At 48.4% G+C, this 21323-nt stretch overlaps 7 protein-coding genes across 7 annotated transcripts; 3 read left to right on the forward strand and 4 right to left on the reverse strand.

Moving 5' to 3' along the window:
• Nucleotides 1–1914: 1914 nt before the first annotated feature.
• On the forward strand, nucleotides 1915–2949 carry EDB91DRAFT_1274751 (kinase-like protein; the record flags this gene model as incomplete). Its single annotated transcript, XM_041324637.1, has 5 exons — nucleotides 1915–2106; nucleotides 2157–2187; nucleotides 2247–2284; nucleotides 2334–2543; nucleotides 2592–2949. The coding sequence occupies 5 exons, from the start codon at nucleotides 1915–1917 to the stop codon at nucleotides 2814–2816; spliced, it is 696 nt and encodes a 231-aa protein (XP_041169486.1). The 3' UTR covers nucleotides 2817–2949.
• EDB91DRAFT_1274755 (kinase-like domain-containing protein) lies at nucleotides 2592–4390 on the reverse strand (the record flags this gene model as incomplete). The annotated part of the gene is made up of 7 exons (XM_041324638.1): nucleotides 2592–3282; nucleotides 3336–3551; nucleotides 3608–3645; nucleotides 3699–3729; nucleotides 3778–3960; nucleotides 4017–4304; nucleotides 4361–4390. The coding sequence occupies 7 exons, from the start codon at nucleotides 4388–4390 to the stop codon at nucleotides 3082–3084; spliced, it is 987 nt and encodes a 328-aa protein (XP_041169487.1). The 3' UTR covers nucleotides 2592–3081.
• A 1740-nt stretch (nucleotides 4391–6130) lies between these two features.
• On the forward strand, nucleotides 6131–7564 carry EDB91DRAFT_227725 (kinase-like domain-containing protein). The gene is made up of 8 exons (XM_041326528.1): nucleotides 6131–6215; nucleotides 6267–6410; nucleotides 6463–6528; nucleotides 6586–6771; nucleotides 6824–6854; nucleotides 6916–6962; nucleotides 7022–7225; nucleotides 7275–7564. The coding sequence occupies exons 1-8, from the start codon at nucleotides 6186–6188 to the stop codon at nucleotides 7473–7475; spliced, it is 909 nt and encodes a 302-aa protein (XP_041169488.1). The 5' UTR covers nucleotides 6131–6185; the 3' UTR covers nucleotides 7476–7564.
• Nucleotides 7565–8640: 1076 nt separating this feature from the next.
• On the reverse strand, nucleotides 8641–9736 carry EDB91DRAFT_1088286 (kinase-like domain-containing protein; the record flags this gene model as incomplete). Its single annotated transcript, XM_041316395.1, has 7 exons — nucleotides 8641–8854; nucleotides 8875–9122; nucleotides 9172–9209; nucleotides 9269–9290; nucleotides 9348–9533; nucleotides 9588–9650; nucleotides 9674–9736. 7 exons carry the CDS (start codon nucleotides 9734–9736, stop codon nucleotides 8641–8643), a joined length of 834 nt encoding a protein of 277 aa, XP_041169489.1.
• A 1302-nt stretch (nucleotides 9737–11038) lies between these two features.
• On the reverse strand, nucleotides 11039–14939 carry EDB91DRAFT_1175471 (uncharacterized protein). Its single transcript, XM_041320364.1, has 9 exons — nucleotides 14796–14939; nucleotides 14362–14739; nucleotides 13882–14311; nucleotides 13576–13826; nucleotides 13269–13502; nucleotides 12850–13215; nucleotides 11795–12781; nucleotides 11563–11738; nucleotides 11039–11463 (listed from the first exon to the last, which is right to left on the reverse strand). Exons 1-9 carry the CDS (start codon nucleotides 14826–14828, stop codon nucleotides 11259–11261), a joined length of 3060 nt encoding a protein of 1019 aa, XP_041169490.1. The 5' UTR covers nucleotides 14829–14939; the 3' UTR covers nucleotides 11039–11258.
• A 5-nt stretch (nucleotides 14940–14944) lies between these two features.
• On the reverse strand, nucleotides 14945–16669 carry EDB91DRAFT_228143 (kinase-like domain-containing protein). Its single transcript, XM_041326530.1, has 8 exons — nucleotides 16482–16669; nucleotides 16314–16425; nucleotides 16188–16250; nucleotides 15943–16128; nucleotides 15860–15890; nucleotides 15774–15811; nucleotides 15513–15722; nucleotides 14945–15462 (listed from the first exon to the last, which is right to left on the reverse strand). The coding sequence occupies exons 1-8, from the start codon at nucleotides 16607–16609 to the stop codon at nucleotides 15238–15240; spliced, it is 993 nt and encodes a 330-aa protein (XP_041169491.1). The 5' UTR covers nucleotides 16610–16669; the 3' UTR covers nucleotides 14945–15237.
• A 1192-nt stretch (nucleotides 16670–17861) lies between these two features.
• EDB91DRAFT_1088288 (uncharacterized protein) lies at nucleotides 17862–20400 on the forward strand (the record flags this gene model as incomplete). Its single annotated transcript, XM_041316396.1, has 15 exons — nucleotides 17862–17895; nucleotides 17949–18084; nucleotides 18110–18270; nucleotides 18335–18386; nucleotides 18447–18534; nucleotides 18588–18659; nucleotides 18698–18888; nucleotides 18941–19032; nucleotides 19082–19267; nucleotides 19316–19460; nucleotides 19516–19529; nucleotides 19579–19694; nucleotides 19753–19832; nucleotides 19882–20016; nucleotides 20079–20400. The coding sequence occupies 15 exons, from the start codon at nucleotides 17862–17864 to the stop codon at nucleotides 20398–20400; spliced, it is 1824 nt and encodes a 607-aa protein (XP_041169492.1).
• Between the last annotated feature and the right edge of the window lie 923 nt (nucleotides 20401–21323).

The following is a 21323-nucleotide window of genomic DNA, read 5'->3' on the forward strand; positions in this document are numbered from 1 at the left end:
GGAGAATGATTAATGACCCTCAGCTAGGCCCTCCATACTATCCGATATACGATTCCGTACTTAGCTTCTCAAGGATCCTTTCTAAAGCTCATGCGATCTTATAGGAAGTTAGGAACCGTGAAATGAGTAATCCACCGTTGTGTCCACGCTCAGCATCTTTGTGCTTGATTCACGAGTGTTGATGAGCATGGGTAGGTTTCTTCACCAATACTGATTGAGGTGCAGTGGATGCTCATGGCGGCCCGGAGAAGGCAGGCAAGCGTCTCCTCGTGCACCTCTCGCCACAGTGGATTCTGTGCGTCAGCCTTCTGGAATTATTTGCTCGGTATTAGCAACTGTTCGACAACGACTCCGGAACGCCTACTCGGAGCGGTGATGGATGCTGAGTGGTATGTGCGAACTACTACTAGCTTGGTTTAAAATTTACATGCTGCAAACGTTCAATTAGGTTTCTGCGGGGTCTTCGGGGTTTGTGGCATATATTTCCAGTGCAATCACGAGATGAAATTCTACAAGAGATGGCTGTGCTCGTGCTATTCCACCTGATCCGGAAGTCACACGACGAAGCAGAGTCGCAAGCATTCAGGATTGATCAAGGCGGTAGAAGGACCTGTTCATGATTTTAGGGTGGTTTAACGTCATATAATCAATGTTGGATGATCGAATTCAGAACTTCGGTTTTTGCTATCCACACTCAGGAATACACGCATGCGGGAGGCCTGTCAGGCTCCGATGACGTAACAAAGCCTTGCCCCCGCCTGTCACGAAATGAAGATAATCATGCGGGCTGTGATAGGGTCCAGCCAGCCCTGACCCCTCCTTTACGCCGGTAGGGATGCTTTACATTCCGTGTCTTCGGGCATGAGTCATATGGTATGAAAACCTCACGGTCAAAGAGCGACTCCAACGTGGCCCGGTTGCCAATTCAGCAGGTAAGCGCGTGAGCTACTGCGACATGTCTTCATATCAGAACTTGTTTGAACGACACCGATGAACAGCCTCCTTTGGCTGACGTAGACGTCTGAATTTCTGAAAGGTCCATCTCTTCGCCACGATGATTGTCTAATGCTACCGAAGCTGCTGAGAGCCAATACTGCCTCGCGCAACTGCTGCTGTTTTGACAACTGGGCTTATCAGCGCCACCAATGCTCCATCCCTGACAACATGCTTTAAGAATGTCATGTTTATTGTCTGCCGTACACGAGAAGCAGGTTTCCACTTGACGCCTGCAGAATGGGCGTTTGTTGTGGAAGGATAGCATTCAGCGTCGATCTCATTCGTTCACAGGGTTGTTTCGACTCATTCCAGTCGTGATGTTCTCAGTTGAACCCTACGCAGTCTCTACTCCCCGCAATTGTCGGTGGGGAACTTCGCGATGTTGACATACTGAAATGACTACATATAAGAAGCAGTTCATCGGCACCGGAGGGGTAGGAATACCTTTCACTCTGATTTCCTGTCCACATGCCATTTAGCGGCCTACAGCAGATATTTATGCATTTCTTACCACGCATCCGTAAAGTCATCGACTCTAGGCGACAGATTGGCCCGGCACCAAATGGCAAAGCATCTACTTCTGACACAGGGGACTCGTAAGTTATTTCTTTACTACGTCGGGCCAGGACTTTTAAACATCCAACTGTAGCATTGTCTGTATTCAATCAAGTAATATCATCAGGCAAACGAACTACCCAACTGCCTCGGGTGGTCTTGGAGATGTTTACAAGTGTACATGGAACTGCGATGCAAGTTCGCAAGAGGTATTTCATAAATTCGTATTTTTGGCGTGTCTAACTCTGACTTCAGGTCGCAGTCAAATCCCCACGATTCCCAAATTTGAGTGATCATCAGGCAACTGTCAAAATCAATAAGGTATGTTGAGATACGGTCTGAAGGAACTTCATTTATTCTTGAATGCAGAACCTTGACCGCGAGATCCGTATCTGGGCCGTATTAGAGCATGAATATGTGCTGCGTTTGTATGGCACTGTAAAGGAATTCGGCCCGTTTCGCGCATTGGTTTCTCCCTGGATGCCGAACGGGACTTTGGACTCCTACCTCAACCGTACGTCTGTGACCCTCACGATGATGGGTAGGCTTCGCCTCGTGAGTTTTATTCTCGAAGCCGATTGCGAGAACTTGACTGTTTTCAATAGCTTCAACAAATCGCTGAGGGACTCAAGTATCGTGAGTGATGGATTGACTACGGAAGCGATCGATATAACTGATGCCTATGCTTCGGACAGTCCACGACAATAGCGTGATACACGGTGACCTGACCAGTGTAAGTTTACATATGCTGTGCATCCGTAATCCTCTGATCGTGATTGTAGAATAATGTTCTGGTTGCTGCCGATGGATCCCCTCGCCTTGCAGATTTCGGAATCTCGAATATCATGGTACAATCCAATCCTGCCTTTTCCTACCACACCGGTGCAGTACGTTGGGTCGCTCCGGAGCTCCTCGATCCCCCAGAAGGTCAACCTATACAATACGCAACCAACTCTAGTGACATATATGCCTTCGGTGGTATCATGCTTCAGGTCAGTCTCTCGTTAGCCTGCTGGTGACTCTCACACCCTCACCTGCAGGTCCTGTATGGGAAACAGCCCTACTGGTGGCTTAAGACCGCTATACACGTTGTTTCTGCAAGGTTCAAACACCTAGAGCCCATTGACTCCACCATCGAAATCCAGCCCAATCACTTGGATTTCATGCGGCGGTGTTGGTCAGCCGATACCAAGGTTCGTCCATCAGTGGACGGGGTACTAAACTACCTTCAAGTAGCACTGTCGAAGGAGACTTCGTCTGGATGAGGCCTCAGTTTTGAAGCGATCCTTTTTTCTGCCTTCTTTATATCAACATTGATTTTGCATCCTTTATACATCATACCAGTTAGTGTATGTTCTCAGTATTTCTCTATTATAAGCGCGACAGGTCGGCACCTAGTGTACAGGGTATAGTCATTTATGTGCCAGCAAACTACCTTACTCCTCATGACATACATAAACAAGGCAGCGTTAAATGCAGACGTCATTCCGATATACAGCATCCTTGACTACTCTGTTTGTTGCATTGTCGTTACTCTGCTCCTAAAAACTCCACAATCCCGGAGGCCCCTGGTCGATCTCCGACGTTGACAGATATACATTTCAATGAATACTCCTTATGTCCCTCTTCAACATCGGTGATTTGGCGGAAGGGTTCGATTCCTGCGACTCTTGCCGCAATAACATGAAACGCTTGCGTTAGCCAGCGGTAAGGTACATGCCCACAAAACAACTGCACGATATCAGTAACACAGCTTATATAGAATCGAATGTGGGTCAACACACCTGAAGCATGATGCAACCATATGAGTAAACATCGGCGGCTTTGGTTGGCACCACCACTCCCCCTGGCTCAGGCATAGCAAGCATCTCAGGTGCCATCCACCGCACGTTTCCTGGGTGGCATGAATTAAAGGTAGAGTTTTGCGATTCCGCAAGGATCATCGAGAGACCGAAGTCTGCAAGGCAGAGCTTCCCATCGTCGTTAATCAGAACATTGGTCTGTAAATCAAGTCGAGTTGTTCTTGAGACATCATCGCCACAAATTTTACACGTACACATGTTAAATCGCCGTGAACTACCCCTTTATCGTGTACTAACAAGTCGATGAGTACGTCTAATCTAGACACGGGAAAAATATAGATGTACAATACTTGAGGCCGGCCGCTATCTGTCTTAACTGAAGACCTATTAGAACTTATTCGGCTTTGCAAGAGACAGTGCGAACCATTCTCAGTTTGTCGCCCTTGGAAGGTACATGTCCCTGTTTCAGATAGACGTCGAGCGACCCATTTTCCATCCACGGAGAAACTAGCGCCGGAAGTAGCCCAAAGCCATCGATGATTCCGTTAAAGGTGAGAATATTGTCATGCACCAAAGTGATCCAAACATAAGCCTCGCGACGAATCCTCTATTGGGTGAGCAAATTCATGAGCACAAGGACTTTCATTAATTTCTTGCGCCCACCTTGCTTGCCCTATCCACCACTTGAGTATCACCTGCTTGAGGGATTCTAACTGATTTGACCGCAACCTTGAAGATTGTGGATATTGTGAATCCCCACCCATTCGCAGATGTATTTACCTTAGATGTCCCGGATTGTCGAGACCAAGAACATTTCCAGACATCACCAAGTCCTCCTGTTCCACTGGGGAACAGCTCGAGCTTTTTGATTTCTATCTCAGGAATATTAGGTGGTTCAATTTTGAAATCAACTCGGTGAGGGGCCTGGGAAGTGGAACTGTCATTTCTCTGCTGTCGAGGGTCATCTGTGACCGTCGTTCACATTGAACGCAGGGACATGAGCTTACCACAGACTTCTGAGAACAGCAATTACCCATTGCAAGGCCACACCGTGACAACGTTCAAGGTGGCGAAACGGTAGCTGTACGATGGCGTCGTCCAAGCGGCAACTTGATTTTGCAGGTATATATATATTTGAGAATCGAGACGTGCTACTAGGTCAGTGATATTATCACGGCAACCCAACGGCCGGCAAACCATGGGCCTGCTGTCGACAGGCCTTCTGCCTGCAGCATAGCTTCCAATAGTTTCAAGAAGTTCTGAACCAAGTTTATGTAAACGAAATAATTAATTTGCTACTAATTGTGGCAGTGTGGCACTGGCAAACAAGTGGCAAACTCAAAAACTGGTACATAGCATCCTTCACGAATCTGTGGCAGTGCACCGGTGGATGTCAGTATGTTGCTTCCGCGCAACTTCCGCGATTTCGTTCATCGATATTGGAAATTCCATGGTCATTGGTGAGAGACTGGGGAGTGTTCTGGAGTATTGTGTACACTTCCCGCAGTGGGCTATCCAATACTGCATACATACTTCCGAATATTACATCATTATATTGCAGCAGCCCAAAATGTTCTGTCACGCAAAGATAGGTCTTCCATCAGACCATCACGATTTATGATCGCGAAGGATCCTTCTGATGCTGCACTCATTGCCACAGGTTACAACACCTACCGTTCTTCAGTGCTCTGGGAGTTCTCAAAGGTATGTAAGATATGTCATACCGTATACAGCAAAACATGGGTCCTGTGCAATGGACTGTGGTTCCTACCTACTAATCTGCACACTTGGCCGCTCCCTTATCAGTGAGTCACTGAGCGCTCAGCGCTGAGGTTCGCCACGGGAAAGTCCACAGGACCTGGACCATACCGTTTTCTTAGTTCTTATCTACTAAATGATGAGAACGCTCGCTGAAACACTGGGGATCCAGGACAGCGGCCTCGTGTAACGCAGTGTAAGGGGTCCTAGGCTAAGGTCAATTATCCTGAACTGCACCTCTTTGTCGTACTCAGGGATTTTCGAAGGAGACATTTAGGGAGCGGAGAACATTTCAGTGTGACTCGTTCTAGGAATTGCACTCGTCCAACCTCATCTGGGGTTCTTAGAACATCCGATGAGTCGAGACAGATTTCTGAGCTTTCTTGAGTTAAGCGCGCGTCTTTCGGATCTATCACTTTTACCTTGGCATCGAAGGCAAGTGCCCAGGATCTCAGATGTGGCTTTTGACATCCTGGTTCCGATACTCTAGGTGCATTCGACAATCGGCCACTAGAACTCATCGAAGACGAAAGCAATGCCACCATCCCCTTACCTAATTCCAATTTCCTTTAACAAACTCTCCAAGCTACGCAGAGCTCAAATAACTCCAGGAATCATGATCGCGTTTGGAAGATGCAGCGGTTCGAGGACAGGGTTGGATGGAGAAGTTACGACAAAGTGAAGAAGATAAGGCGGCGGCCGGTCAGCAACTGAGAATGGGGGACTCGAGCGTCAATCTGTCATGTGTACGATACCTTCCTCCCGAGTTTGATGGAAGACGTGGAAACCTATGCAAGACATTGAATCGCACACAGCCTATCACGGTTTTATGTCACGGTTCATGTCACACTTAGGCCTCGAGGCCTCACTACTAACCTAACTAAGCCCTCAGGCGCCAGGCCAAACGGGTCTGATATAGTAGGGCCTCATACTATGACTGTGGTATTTTTGTGTTGACAGCATCCGTTGTTAATTTGTCTGTTCCACAGCAGTAGGCATATATAAGGACGCCTGTTTCATCTACTTCACCTCACCAGTTGTCTCAGGCTAGCACCCGTCAGTTGATGAGACCCAATGGGTGATCGCCCCGCCATGAGTCGATATGTAAGTATTAATTTTGCTTGTGCGTTGACGACAGACTAATATTAGGAGGAGACCAACGTCACAGTTGAGTTCAAAGTCGAACCGTTCCATATTCCTGCGACAGCCATTCGAAAACTCGAACAGTTTGCTAATGGTTCAGGAGGGCTCGGTGACGTCTGGAAATGTTCCATGTCTACACAATCTGAGACCCGCACTGTAAGTTTATAAGCAATGGCTACTAGAAGATTCATTATTGATCACAATCAAGGTCGCTGTCAAATCGATCAGGATCCCTCAATCAAATGATAAAGAACTAGTAAAAAGAACAGGCAGGGTTAGGGCATGAAGTAGTCGCAGTTCTACTCGCTGATGGTTTTGCTCACCACCCCAGAGAATTCGCCGCGAGGCTTATGTTTGGATCAAGTTGTCGCACGACCACATTCTCCCTTTCGAGGGTGTTACCGAAGAATTTGGGCCACTTCCTTCATTGGTTTCTCCATGGATGGAAAACGGATCACTGAATTATTATTTGAGGCGCGAGTTTTCCAAACTGACTGAACTTCGAAAACTAGACCTTGTAAGTGGATTGCTATCGCATCGACTTTATAAGTGCTTACCCATGACTTCAGATGCAGCAGGTGGCTGCTGGTCTTGGTTATTGTGCGTTCCGTTGTTAAAAATGTAGTGAGGGCACCATATACTGAAGACTGTTATACCCTAGTGCACGGGCAGCACGGCGGGGGCATCGTGCATGGTGACTTGACAGGGGTAGGTCTCATCCTGACCTACATGTGGTGCTGTGGCTGAATTCAATGAATTGTGATCAGACCAACATTTTTGTTGATAGCTCTGGTTGCCTCCGTCTCGCGGACTTTGGTCTGTCGATGATCCTCGCCGAGGCGGAAAATACTACGTTCAACTCCTGTCATCCAGGAAACACACGTTGGATGGCCCCTGAGGCTATTGACGCTCAAGACGAGAAGCCAACCAAAGCTGGAGATATTTATTCGTATGGCTGCGTGATGTTGCAGGTTTGTCGGATCATTAATCCTTGGAATAGCTTTCTCACAATAGTCCTAGATCTTCTCGGGAAAGCAACCTTACGAGAAGATCAAAACTGTAGGTGCCGTTATGAACGCAATCATTCAAGGACGTGAGCCTTTTGATGGAATACAGAGTCGTGGGGTGTGTGGACAGCTCCCAACGCGATGCTTGAATAGGAGACCAGCTGAGCGCCCAACGATTGACGATGTCATGCGAGATCTGGGTCACCGTAATTAGTTTTGTATTGTTATCGGTCATATCAGTCAGAACATCCATACCAGAAAGAACCACGCAAAGAGGTGCAGTCTTACTTCTCCAACAGTGCCGGACTTGCCGTCTTATTTGCTGGAACTACAGTAGTCACCGTTGGCATCGCGAAGTCGGAAAATCATCAACTGATAGTTGCTCCACTTGATGCCTTTAGAACGAGCAGCCATGTGCTAGAAGGCCAGAATTCATCGTGGATCTCATTAACTCATGCCGGTTGGGGTTTCCCTGGTGAACCCTTCGCAATTCCTACTCCCCGAAGCTCACCTCTCCGCACGGCATACAATGAGCCCATCAGAATTCTTGAGGCGTGTTCAGGGATGTGGAGGTATAGAAAAATCCCCAAACTACGCTGTTGCACGAAACATCGGCCTCAGTGGATGAACTCTATGTCAGCCACGAAAGACTGCCTGTGGTTTGATTTCGAGCGCCGGGAAATATGCGCTGATTCTACTGCCTCTACGATAACAACTCGAGGCAGTGCCTATATGACTCGTGTTGTTGGGTCCAGTGCAAGTCCACTGTTTATTTTAAAGATGCCCATAATCAGTAGTGGCCAAAAGTGCAGGTGCCGTTATGGGCGCAATGTTCCGAGGTTAGGAGCCTTTCAACGACATGGAGAGTTATGGGGTGTATGGACAACTGTCAATACGATGCTTGAATAGGAGACCAGCCGAGCGCCCGACGATCGACTACATCGTGCGAGATCTGGGTCCCAGTAATTAGGTTTGTGTTGTCGCGAGATATCGGTGTGATATAATGTACTATATGATAGCGATCCTTTGCAATATTTCTCGTGCGCAGGTCTGATTCTGAACTTCGTGCGAGTCGGTGGAGCCCCAAGACCCTCCTTGCTCTTTGTCCCCGAGCAAGAATTAAGGCGTGCACCCACTCGCGTGAAAACACATTCGCGTCCCTAGCCAAACGATGTCATATCGTCCCATAAGACAGCGAGCCTGGATGCGGGTGTGCATGCGAAGGTATGATGGGTTTCGCTTTTACAGTATTATGAGTCACAGGTACCGAGCCCCCGGACATGCGAGTCTATATTATACTCAGAGACACTATTCTATGAGAGCATGGAGGTAGTCAGAATAAATAAGGCATGAAAAAGAAACACTTTCGAATCGAGACCTTACGTAGATGAAGTTTCATGGGAGATAGCTTTCTCGAGAAAGTCTAACACGTCATCCACTGATGGACGATTGTCACTCTTGATTGACCAGCACCGCCGCATGAAATCAAGGTGATGTGCTGGAATTTGCATGGTGTCAATAATGGGCTCTTGGTAATTGAACTTTAATGCCACGACTTGCAGGGCAGACTTGATCCACCAGTAGGGAAGTTTCCTGTATAACACCTACAGAACCTGTCAGGTGTCGTAAACAACGTAAATATGAGACTGGCCTGAAGCATGATACACCCAAGAGCATATATATCACTGAATTTAGTGGCGCATTGCACAGTTTGGCCTTCCTGATGGACGATAAGCTCCGGAGCGGCCCAACGAACAGCGCCGGTGTGGTAGGAGAATGCCGGGTTGGACTTTACCATGATATTCGAAACACCGAAGTCTGCAAGGCGCGGGGATCCATCGGCAGCAACCAGGACATTGTTCTACAATCGTGATCAGAGGATAATGGATGCACATCGTATGCAGACATACACTGGTAAGATCACCGTGAATCACGTTGTTATCGTGGACTGTCCAAAGCATCATCATCACTTCAGCCCATGATTGCCATAGCCAATCCGTTGCTCACGGTATTTGAGCCCCTCCGTAATCTGTTTAAGCTTTGAGAAATAGTAAGCTCCGGTAATAGGCTTCGTACAAAAACTTACAATGTGAAGGCTACCCGTCGTCGTGAGGGTTTCATGCACACGATTAAGGTAGAAGTTCAATGTTCCATTCGGCATCCAGGAGGAAACCAATGAGCGAAACGGCCCAAAATCTGTTGCGGTGCCATGCAGACGTAATACATATTGATGTTCCAGTAGGGTCCATATCTTGATTTCGCGGTCAAGATTCTACGTTCAGAGTTCAAACAGAAATGAAATTCAGGCACGTGGCAGTAAACACACATGGTTTATTTTGGCAATTTCGGCTTCAGTCAGACTTGGAAACCGTGGCGATTTGACCGCAACCTGAGCATAGAGTGAGCACAAACATGGAGATGATGAATGTGTGAGATACCTCTTCTGAACTTGCGCCCCTGTTTAGCAATGTACATTTGTACACGTCTCCAAGCCCACCCGAAGCTATCGGAAAATTGGTTTGTCTGATGACGATGCTTGGGTCCAGAACGAAAGAGCCGTGCGTTGATGTCTGAGGAGTCGTGATCTGAATTAAAGAGACAAGTTGCGAGCCATCTTTCTCAGAAATGGGATGGCATCCACTTTGGTCATCTTCGGGGGGTATAGACAAGGGATGTTTGAAAGGTCGATCATCAGAAGGCCGAGCAGCATCGGATGCTTGGTCACTTCGCCGCAGGCTAATCTGTTACTGAGAGTGAGCGGGGTCAAAGAAAGTAGAAGTAGATTCGATGTACAAGAAACTTCACAAGAGCCAGCATACCGATCCAAAAAAAGAACAGAAGCACAGAGGGATGGAGTCTGACTTCCCTGGCGATAGTGGCCGTCTTATACGCAGGTGGTACCGTTGACATTCCGAAGTTGATCAACCGATAGCTTCGGGGATTTGGAATATCAGACAGCGCACCACCAGCTGACACGAGTGAATGAGATCCATGCTGAATGAATGAGATCTACGTTGAATGCTGGCATTTCACCACACAACTGCCCATTCTAAAGGCGTGGAGTGGAGAAACCTACCTCTCGGCAGATAACGAGCCCATCAGACTTCTTGAAGCGTGTTCAGGGATGTGGAGATACCGAAAATTTTCCAAATTACACTGTCGCGTGAGGGCCCTCCTGGCGGAGAGATGGACGTAAACCTCGAGAACCAACTCTATGTCAACCATGAAAGGCTGTCGTTTGACTTCTAGCGCCGAGAAATATGCACTCATGTTGAAATGAATGATTCTACTTCCTCTGCGATAGTAATAACTCAGGGCGGCACCTACATATCTGACTCGTGTTGTTGCGTCCACTGCAAGTCCAGGCAAGTCCAATGTTTGAATTGTGCCCATAGCCGGCAGAGGGAAGTTACGTACCAATCGTCGATCAAGCTGCTCGATAGTAGTCCGTTCGTGGGTCATCATCGATGACATCCACGAGAATTTGAGTGGCGTGCGTACCTAAGCTTAGGGTTTGTGATCTCTCAAGTGAAGCTTCTTAGAATGCCGTCCATGGAAAACCCTGGCCCCGCTGATCGCGGCTTCTCTGCCTTGCTTCTTGGGGGACAAAGTCACTACCTGGGGTTCGATGAGAACACTGTGTCGGTGGTATTCTCCCCGAAATGTTCTACTCTTTCGAAAGCTCAGGGAGGGGCCATATTTCAGGTGCGTGGATCAGATGGATCATCAATGCTGAGTCACTCATCTCCCTGCGGGGCTTGTGGGCAGAGTCTAATCGCTGGACATGAGGCGATAGTTCTCACAAGGAAAAAAGGGCCAAATAAAACCTCCATCATTACTGGACCAATTCGATATTTTGTCCATCGCGTGTAAATTAAGTCTCATTTGCGTCCACCAAACTGAGGTCAGATATAGTTATGAAGGGCATGAATCGGATGACTGACTGTTGAGTAAGTCTAGGCAGATGTGACAGAAGTATGGCGCAGTGCGATACACGTTACGCAGTAACATCGTCCAGGCGTGTCATATTCAACACCCCCTTACCGAATCCACTCGCAACTGCTTCAAATCCATTATCTTGCACATCCGAGAGGAATAGCTCGTGTTGATCTGCCATCCTCTCATTGTTCCTCCGAATCTCCTGGATGACACCATGTTGTCGTGCGCAAAGCGGGCATTCTGTCTCATGGTCCAGCAGGCACCTGTATAAATGCGCGTCAGCATTGGCATCACAAAGGAGAGAATGTGATTTTGAGGAAAGGACGATAACAGTTCAAATAATGAAGAGGCCAAATACGTACCGCTGATGATATGAATGGTTGCACATGAAATGGACACTGGGCAAGTCGAGCTGCCCACTACATTGGGAACAGCGCGTCACACTAAACACTTTGGCGTGCATCGGGTCCTCTAGTTCCGCCACTTGTTTCAACTTTGCGTTCGTCTCCAGCCGGTAGGAGTTAATCAGTTGCTGGTCCTGTCGCGCGAAAAATTATTCAGCGCGGAAACAAGAGAGAAATAGAAAGGACTCACAGTCTGCACTTCTTCCCTTGCCTCTTTGATGCGTCCCATGAGCCAGTCCTTGACAAGTCCCACACTCGCTACTCCATTCCTACTCAGTACCTGCACCACGCCAAGCGGAGGCATTATCCGCTCTTTCTCGATATGCTCCAGGATGTTCTCCACATCGGCCTGGTGCCGCGTAAGAAGCTCCGGCGTGCTTGTCAAGAAGCGTAGCACGAGCTCATAGAGGTGCGGGTGCGATGGGCCATATCGTGCAAGGGCCTGCACGACTTCAGTCGACGCGGAGGCCTCGGATGGCGACGCGTTGTGCTTGTCCATCCAGAACCGTAAGATGTCCTCGTACATGCCCAGCTTCTCCCAGAGTACAACCAGACCTCGGGTGTAGATGTAGCTGCTGCAAAGAATCAATGCATGTGTCTTATCGCACGGCAAGGAGTCGCTTGTGAGAACTTTGAGTGCATTGTCCTGTTGTTCTTGGGAGCCTCCATCAAGATAGAGCTCAAGAAGTGTGTTCCAAACCGCTGCCTGATCCCGCTTTTCCGAGTCCTCGTCTTCGTCCGAACTGGGATTGGGAAGAGATGATGGAAGGGGTGAGAGCGACTGTCCCCACCGACGTGCAGCTACGCTCTCCAGGAAACGAACAAAGTATGATGGGTGGTCGACGAAATGCGCGAAATAGAGCGTAGGCGAGGGCCGTTTCTCTTTCAATGGTGGAGGCGCACTAGGCTGCGTCATTTGGGGCTCTGCAGGCTCTCCCTCTTCGTCCGCTTTAGATTCCTCCACTTTGTCTTCAGGCGCAGGTACGCGGGAGAGGGCAAGGTACGAAAGGTACGATGGGGCGTTTGCCGGTGTGCTCGACTGCTGGGAAGTAGTGTCTTCCACTTCTGACACGGCGAGGGGCCCAGAAACGGTGCAGAGATCAATTAGAAGCTGCGTCGTCTCCTCTGGGAGATTGTCCAACATAGCACGTCCGTACCTCGCGAGGTTACTCTCTGCCTGCACAAATATATTAGACTTGGACTGAAAAAATAAGATGAAGCAGGAACAACGAAGATCAGACCTACCGCGTCTGCTCCCAAGTGTCTCAAATACGTCAATGCCTCACCATACTTACCGGCGTCCTCGATCATAACCCTCAAATACTCCTCATGCCGCCCGTACCGCTTCGCAAGGTAACTAGCATGTTCGAAGTACCCTGCCTGTCTGCACACCCGTATAGCAGTGTCCAGGTCAAATGGAAGGTCGCCTTTCGACTCCGCCGCATCAGAGCGCCGAGACTCTGTTTTAATGAAGCTGTCAAGGCGTGTGACGTCTTTGAGTTTGGTGTAAGTGTTAAGTAGAAGAGTAGTATGATCAGCGTTTGCGAGGCCAAGGGCATGTAGCTCTTGCAGGTAGGTAACGAGATTGTGTATGCGCTGAGCGTCCAGGAACTGCACCACCATTGTCAGACTTGTCGTGATCAAAAACTTGATAAAAAGCTGACCTTTCTAACGACGTAGCTTGGTTTCACCCACCCTATCGTCTTCACATAGCACGCCATCGCGCCGTCCCAATCTCCCTTTGTGTAGAGATAGTCGCCGTGCTGACGGTGGATGTCAGCCACGTAGTTTTCGTCGAGGTGTTGTGTTTGCGCAAGACTGAGCGCGAGTGGGTATAGAGCCTTCGCGTACAGCATGGAGAGTTTGGCAGAAGTGGATTTCTCGGCGAGGCGGGTAAGCTAAACAAGGGCAGCAACGTCATATTAAGAAGGACAAAAGCAACCCACAGTTCTGAATACTGAAGGGACGCACCTGGCCATTATTCGTGAGGATGTAAATATTTCCCCACTCCGAAATCACCTCTCTGACACCCTCCGCAAACATTCCGGTGTATCCTATTACCTTATTTTCCATGTCAAACACAGTCACCTTAGATGCATCGCCGTCTCCCCCTCCCGCTGCCGCTGCAAGCTTACGCGTAGCAGCTGATGGCGCTGTAACCGTTGAGGGTGGTGAGACAACTATTACATAGTTAAGGTGGGTGTGAATGGACGACTTGTAGCCTGCGAAAGACAAAGCATCAGCACCCAGCACTAAGTTTCGTACCAAACAGCTTACCTTCGTATGCATATGGCGGCTCCCTCCCCTGCAAACCATGCGCATATACTGCCTCGTCTCTCGCAAGCACGATCTTCTCAGCGCGCCAATCCATCACCGCACATCCCAGGCCGCATCCGATGTCGTCCAGCAGCACGCTAGACCCTCCACTCCCTTTGCCGGACACGTGGTACAAGTACACCGAATTCGTAGTCACAATGAAAAGATGCACGTTGTTGTCCTTGGCGTCTGTGTTAGCGGGAGGTTCCCGGAAGCCGAGGCCTGTGATGGGTTCAGAGGAAGATTCATGGATGGTGCGTGTCTTAGGGAGGGAAGTCAGGGATGCGGTGGGAGATAGTGACTGGTCCAAGTGTCTATAGAGTAGCACCGTCCCGTCGGCCAAGCCGATGGCAAGGAAAGACAGCGCAGAAGAAAGTGCAAAGCAAGAGACCTAAATGTGCTAGTTCATCGAATGGAACATGAACACAGTGAATCACTCACTGGATGGGGCTTATTGCTAGGCTGGACCTTGGCCGATCTCAACAAAACCGGTGCTTGGTTTCTCTTGTCCGTCTTCCCAAGATCCCAAATCTTCACCAAACTACCTCGTACTGCGTCCTCCTCCCCAATAGTCACCAATATGTCACTCCTCTCCGCCATGTGCGTTACTCGTCCTCCGACATGTGCGATCCAGCTTGTAGTCGATATGAAGTCCTTGTTTAGAATGTGCACGCTGCCATGAATATCCGCAACGAGCAACCCAGCACTAGATGAGACGACAGTTGAGATTTCTGAGGCGTTTTTGAAGATCTCGGGTGAGCTAGCAAGGTCATGGACGTCCTTTACAGGGTGAACATCGAAGAAAGCGAATTGGCGAAGCTGAAGAAGGGTCTATTGACTGAGAGCGACTACGATGTCTGAAATGGCCAACATACCGCAGTTGCAGCGACAGCAGTTGTATTTGCCATCGAGCTCGCTATATTAATGTTGAACCTATTCTGCTTCGAGTAAGTAGTACTGTGAGAGCGCTGACTCTGAGATAGTATGCCGTAAATACTTGATGAGCGTTCATGCACATGAATAACAAAGTATGCATACTATCTGATACGTCATTCAAACTAATACAAGTAACATTTTTCCTCTACTCTGCTATATTTGACGTGTCAAATGACGAGGTCATTCATCGTGAAGAATAGCTACGATCTGCCAAGCATCTAGGGAATCCGTGCATTGAGGTGAAGACTTCAGGGAACTAGTAGGAGAGAGTTTTTTGAGAGTAATGTGAGTGCATGAGAACTTGCGAACATATCGTACATGACCGCGAGTAGAAATTGCGAGAAAACTGGCCATGAATGGATCCTGAGATGCACGAGAAAGTCAAGACTTTTCCTCTGACAGTTTCAGCTGACCCTGTATAAATTCCTGGACCACCTTAGCTGACGGCCGATAATCCGCATCAATCCAGCACTTCTGCATGAAATCCCACAGAGAATCCGCAATAGGCGGTGTCACTGGCCGAGCAGGCTTCTGGCCTCTGAGTATCCGCACGGTAACTTGATGGTCGCTTCGATATTCAGAATACGGAACTCTTCCTGTGAAGACCTGCAAGAGAATGGGAATCGCATTCCACGTTACCAGATTCGCCCACAAACCTGCAGCATAATGCACCCGAAGGAATAGATGTCCGATGCCAATTGAGGCGAACTTGTTGACTCTTCATCTTCCGGGACTTGGAAGTTTTCGGGTGCGGCCCATCGCACATTGCTTCTGATATAGGACGTGCCATGGAGCTCTGAACAAAAAAGGAGAATGCCATGGTCAGCCACCAAGGCGTTGCCGTTCTCACTGATGAGAATGTTGTTCTGAGTTGCGTCGTTAATGTCTTTTAGGAAGGAAAACTCCGTGGTACTCACGCCGGTGAGATCACCATGGACTATGTTTTTGGAGTGCACTAACGTTCACATAAGCTTTACGCCAAAAACTGACGTTGGACGCGTACAGTACTGCAGAGCTGAAGCGACATCGTTGAGCTGTAACAAGAAATATTCAGATGCGTCCCCGTGCCATGAAACAAACACCCACGATTTGGAGTTTTCGAGTGAGAGTGAGTTGTTGGAAATCACGTTCCAGAAGCGCAGTAAGTGAGCCTTTCTGCATCCATGGGGATACGATGGCAGGCAGCAGGCCAAATCCTTGAGTGATTCCCAGCACCGGCAGCAGATTAGTGTGTTCGAGCTGAGTGTTCCGCTGTAGCTCATGTTCGAGCCTCTGGATTGTCGTACTTTAGCAAATGAACGCATGGTACTTGCAGGTGGAGCCGTGCAAACCTCAGTAATTTGTTTCTTCGAATCATCGTCCGGAACCTCAAGTCTCAGACACTTTACCGCAACCTGATAGACGAGGAGTCAGTCAGTCATGAATGCAAATTAGCGGTGCAAACATGAGGGACATGCCTCTGATCGAGGGCGTATGCGTATGCACTTCCACACATCCCCAAAGCTGCCTTGTGCGACAGGGTATCGGGATAATTCTTTGCTAATTTGCCCAGTGAGGTCGAGCAGACTACTACATCCGCATATACTCAGTAAACTTGTGCCATGTAAATGGATAAAAGAACAGACAGATTCTTGTCATTGACGTTCGCTTTTTTCGAACCAAATTTTAATCTAAGACTGGCAAGCAATAAGAGCAACCTCCTCTGCCAATTCTTCAGCCAATCGCGGAACCGAGCGGAAAACAGGACCTTCATGTGTAATATCTGAAGAGGAAAATACGGGATATGATGTCCCAGTGGTGGTAACCTAGTGCGAGAACGGATGAAGTCACAACCTGTAAGTAAATGTCTGCGGCAGGCATACCTGGACCTTGGAGGAGTATGACGACTTCCTGGAGAGGGGTGTCGGAGTAAGCAGTGCTGCTATCCACCGATGAAGGTGTCAGGCTTATTTGGCCACTGGCAACGGCCTATTGAATGTTGACGCTCATCCGAATAGCCGTGGGACACCTCGTTAGCGCAAATGTGCATCGTGGGGTCTCGCCATGTAATTTCAAAGGAAGGTAAGGGGTCTAATGACTCTTCTTGTATGTCACTGCCGCGGCGTATCAAGGAAACTGGGATGCTTGAAAAACTCCACGTTTGTCTGTACTCCAGTGGATACTCTCAGAGGACTTTCGATGACGTGCCCCGAGGTGAGTGAGGGTCTTGCTATCCCATATAAGTACGGTACTGAGTGGCGACCAATGGCTATTTGTGCGGCAGGCCCGACTATGAACCCTTGCATCATGCCCAGATCAATCAGATGGGCCACTGTGCAGGCGTCTGTGAGCTCAGGGACTTGCCTTCTCGTCGGGGTTCCGAATTCTCGATCCCGGATGCTATTGGCATTGCCTTGGCCCCTGCAAGGGTTGTTCATACTTATCGTAGAATGGTGCGAGCGCTATATGATACGCACAGTTCGCAGATTCCCGGCATTCCGCTTTTCGTTTTATCCAATTAGGACGGGAGGATCATCGAGATCCTTCTAAGTCAGTAACTTGCGCCTCGTGAATGCGTGTTCCACGGATTCAGACGCCCCAAGGCAAAACTCTGGCGCGAATGATGGGCAGACATTAAATACCTGTGGTAGGCCATTTCATTCTCAATACCATATATACTAAAAGTTGCATGAATACTTTTACATACAGACACCTCGTGTCACTCAGACGCCCATATTCATCGCTTCACTCATGATCGAAGCAGTGTCTGGGCTGTGGGTCTACGTAACACAATAGTTTTTACCCAGATCGAACAAGTACTTCTCCGAGTCAGCCCTCCTATTTCACGCAAGATTCCTGTGTAGCAAGCTGCCTCAAGGAGTCAAGGTGCATTCAGCACGTGCAAAACATGCGCTAATACGACATCTGCATCCCAGAGGCTATTGCTGGAACCCGCGGCCGTCATCTATTCCCCCTTAACCTCCCTCCCATCGACTCAGAAAACAAGGTCCGAAAATACCACTGCGATGGCTGCCTCCTCTGCTCCTCTCCACATTTTCAGTACGAATCTCCCACTTACCGAGTATCTCATCCTTGAACATCTTACTTCCTAGGTATTGTGACCCGCATCGACGATGCTTCGAAGAAGAAGGTCGAATTTGTGGAGTTGGAGCTTGGTTCACAGCGACAGGAAGTCCTCCGCGGCTCAGGCAAAGACAAAGAACTCAGTGCAAAGTTCGATCACGCCATGTGAGTCCCACCTATAGCTGTCCAGACATTCGGTCGGAACAGTTTACCACAGCGCGGTGACCACTGAGCAGGCTTCGTTATGGGTACACTGTCAACACCATTCTATGGGCGTGCTTCCGTGGAAGAGTATCGTGAAGTTTCCATTGGACAGACAAGACATTTTGTCCGATATAGTGGATCAAGATGGTAAACGAGGTGACGCAACTCGTTTCCGACCGTGTCGCATTAAGTTGATAGCTTGATGTTACAGTGCACGAGATGACTAGAAAGAAGATGAAGATGACTGTCGTCATTACAATATCGTCAGTGTATTTGAAGATATTTTGTCTCAAAAAACAAACTGAGTATCCTTGTCCTATCAGCGATAGTGTTCATACCAGACAGCTGCAGCCGACTAGCAGTGATATTCTAGAGATTTGTCCAAGGTTCCGACTGCTGGTAATAGGGAAGGTGTGTCGGATCACTGTCTTCAAGCATAGATCGCTCACGCACCCGCTTTGTAGACTGGGGTTGGCAAGTCATCGTTGATCCACCAGGCATTTAAGATAGACGAAGTGGTTAAGTTGACGAAATTAGTACCGTGGACGACAGATGCTGACGCTCGCCCACCCAGCATGTCTCTGGACATTCGCGAGGCGTAGCCGATATCAATCGGGAGTTCGTCGCGCCACAAAACAGGCGATTTGTCCTCCACGATAGTGAGGGATTCGAAGCTGGCGACACTGGCAGTTTTGCGGCTGCAAAAGAATTCATCGGCTGCCGACGCAACATGCCCGCGCTGAAGGACAAAATCCATGCGGTCTGGTACGATGTTGTAGCTGCCACCGCCACTCTACCATGCTAACACTGTTTGTAGGCTCTGCCTCTCGATACCTCATTCCGATGGACGGCTGCTCGAGAGCGGAGTAAAGGAGTTTCTAGAATTGAGGAAGGAAATTCTGGGCAATAGTGCGCATTATTTATATCTTATCTTCATAACTAATGTTTCAAACTGTAGTTCCGGTCATCGTTGTCTTCACCAAGCATGACGTTCTCCTCGACACATTGGAGCTCGAAGCCATAGATTTGGAAGATTGTTATGGCACCGCACTCGAAAATCTTAAACGGGACAAATTGAATAATCTGTGCATCAAGCCACTCACGGACGCAGCTGGAAGCGATGTCCTGCACGCAGCTGTTTCAAGTAAGGAGCGTTCACTTCTCTAGTCTCCGATTCTGATGTACCTAGCAGCAAAGAATGGATACGAGAACACCGTACGAGAGCTGATCGATCTCACAACCACCAACGTGGAAAAATTTGTCGCCTCAGAAGCGGCATTAGCTATGATGATAGCCCAGCGAGTAGACATCAGTCTTAAAATTAAGGCATCAATCGCGTACGCACGATGGCTATACTTTTGGTAGAACCTTAATTCACACTACTCTTCACAGCATCGGCGAGAAAAGTTAGTCTTGTCAGTGTTCGAAGCCGTTTTGTGACTTGTGAATTCTTAGGATATTGGAGAGGTCTCGCTTCGAGCATGGACTTCGCGGGCTTCACCATGAAGGACTGTTTGTCTGTGATCCACAAGGACGTCATTGACGTTTGGAACTTCAATGACCCTCACGATGTAAGATGTCTATCTTGTATAGGTTCATATCTCAGGTTGCTGACATGTTTTTGCAAAGCACTTAGCCAGTAGCAAGTTCCAAGAACTGATTCTAAACGATTTGGACAAGGAAGAATTTCCAAACACCGCGGGATCTTTGTAAGTTGTTGTACTTTGAGATGCTTTCAGTTTATGGAGGCATTAGCAGCAAATTTGGCCTCTCCGTGGTCGGGGCGATAATAGGTATTATGACGCCGCTGGCAGCCCCGTTTCTACCGATCGTTGCGCCAATTGCCGCAGGAGTCGTCATGGCTAAGTGGGTCTATGACATCTATCAACAGACGTGAGTGAATGCACGTTTTCTCCATTTGAAACGTGTTCAGAACAGCCTATAAACCGATCTAGAAACATTACCCTGCGGCGGATGATGGCGTACATCGTGGATTTAACATGTATCATGCAGATTGCGTTCCTGCTAGCGCCGACAGGGCCCATCTCTCGTCGTGTCATCAAGATTGCTATCAAAGCCTACGACGAGGCGGGGAAAAGCAGTGTTCATTCGGCAATTCACTCGCATGTACCTTTAACCCGTAGCGGAGGAGATGATGCGCTGGAGGAGATTGTTAAACTGATTCAGCGCCACTCCATCAAGGCTGAAGAAGTCCAGGACCTGAGAACGAAGATAGGGCCACACATGGTGGGGTTGCAACTGGACGAAGAGTGGTGAATGGTCATCATGATAGATATCGGTCATTATAGTTTCTGTAGTTTGATACCCTGCACTTATGCTTTGTAACGTTCCATGCACGCGCTCATCTCGAGTCAAGGCCTTTATTTAAACCCTCTGACTTGGTCAGTTTCATCAACCAGTACAAAAGGGAGTGACGGCTCCAAGCACTGTACAAGCTCGGTCTGCGTAGGCCAAGTTCAAAGCACAGCAGTCTGAATATTGTCACTTTGACCGTTGTCCGGCAGAAATAACTGTGAGTACAATATGTCAGTACGAGGTTCACTTAGACTACTAAGGGTAGCGAGAAAGTGGAGCATACAATGGGTTAGGCAGTGGGACGGACACTTTCTCCTCCCGCACCTGTAGTAAGGGAGGTGAGCTGCAGGGTTGCCAGTGAGACTCCAGTGAAAAACCCTCACTGACAGGTCTCGACTCTGTCTCTGATGGGACATGAAGGCAGTTCAGTCTTAGACCGCTGGAGGAATGCGACTTCAGCTCATATTTCACAAAGAAAGCGATGAGTGGATAAAGTAGAGGAGAATGGAAGATACACCGACTGAGTACTGTTGGGGGGAGCGGAACTTAGTCGAGGTACGAAGACAAGCTGATAGAACTACTAAATTACTATCGGATACCACATTTTGCCCAACTTCGACTTCAATTTTTCGCTTTGAATTGTAATTGTCGGAGTCTGTGTGACATAGGCTACGGTATGATGTGACATCGATAATCAATTATTTAATTATTAGGGGAGCTCAAAGTTTAACGTTGAACGCCCAACCTCGTAGTGTTGGTATCTGCTCAAGGCTATTTCAGCACAAATAGATAATATGTAGCCTTCGCGTACAGCATCCCACCGAGAGCTTGGGATAAGTATACATTCCCCACTCCAGAATGATACCATCATACTTACATTCAGA

Source organism: Suillus paluster (assembly GCF_016628075.1).
Source record: "Suillus paluster strain FC165 chromosome Unknown EDB91scaffold_181, whole genome shotgun sequence".
NCBI classification, from domain to species: domain Eukaryota; kingdom Fungi; phylum Basidiomycota; class Agaricomycetes; order Boletales; family Suillaceae; genus Suillus; species Suillus paluster.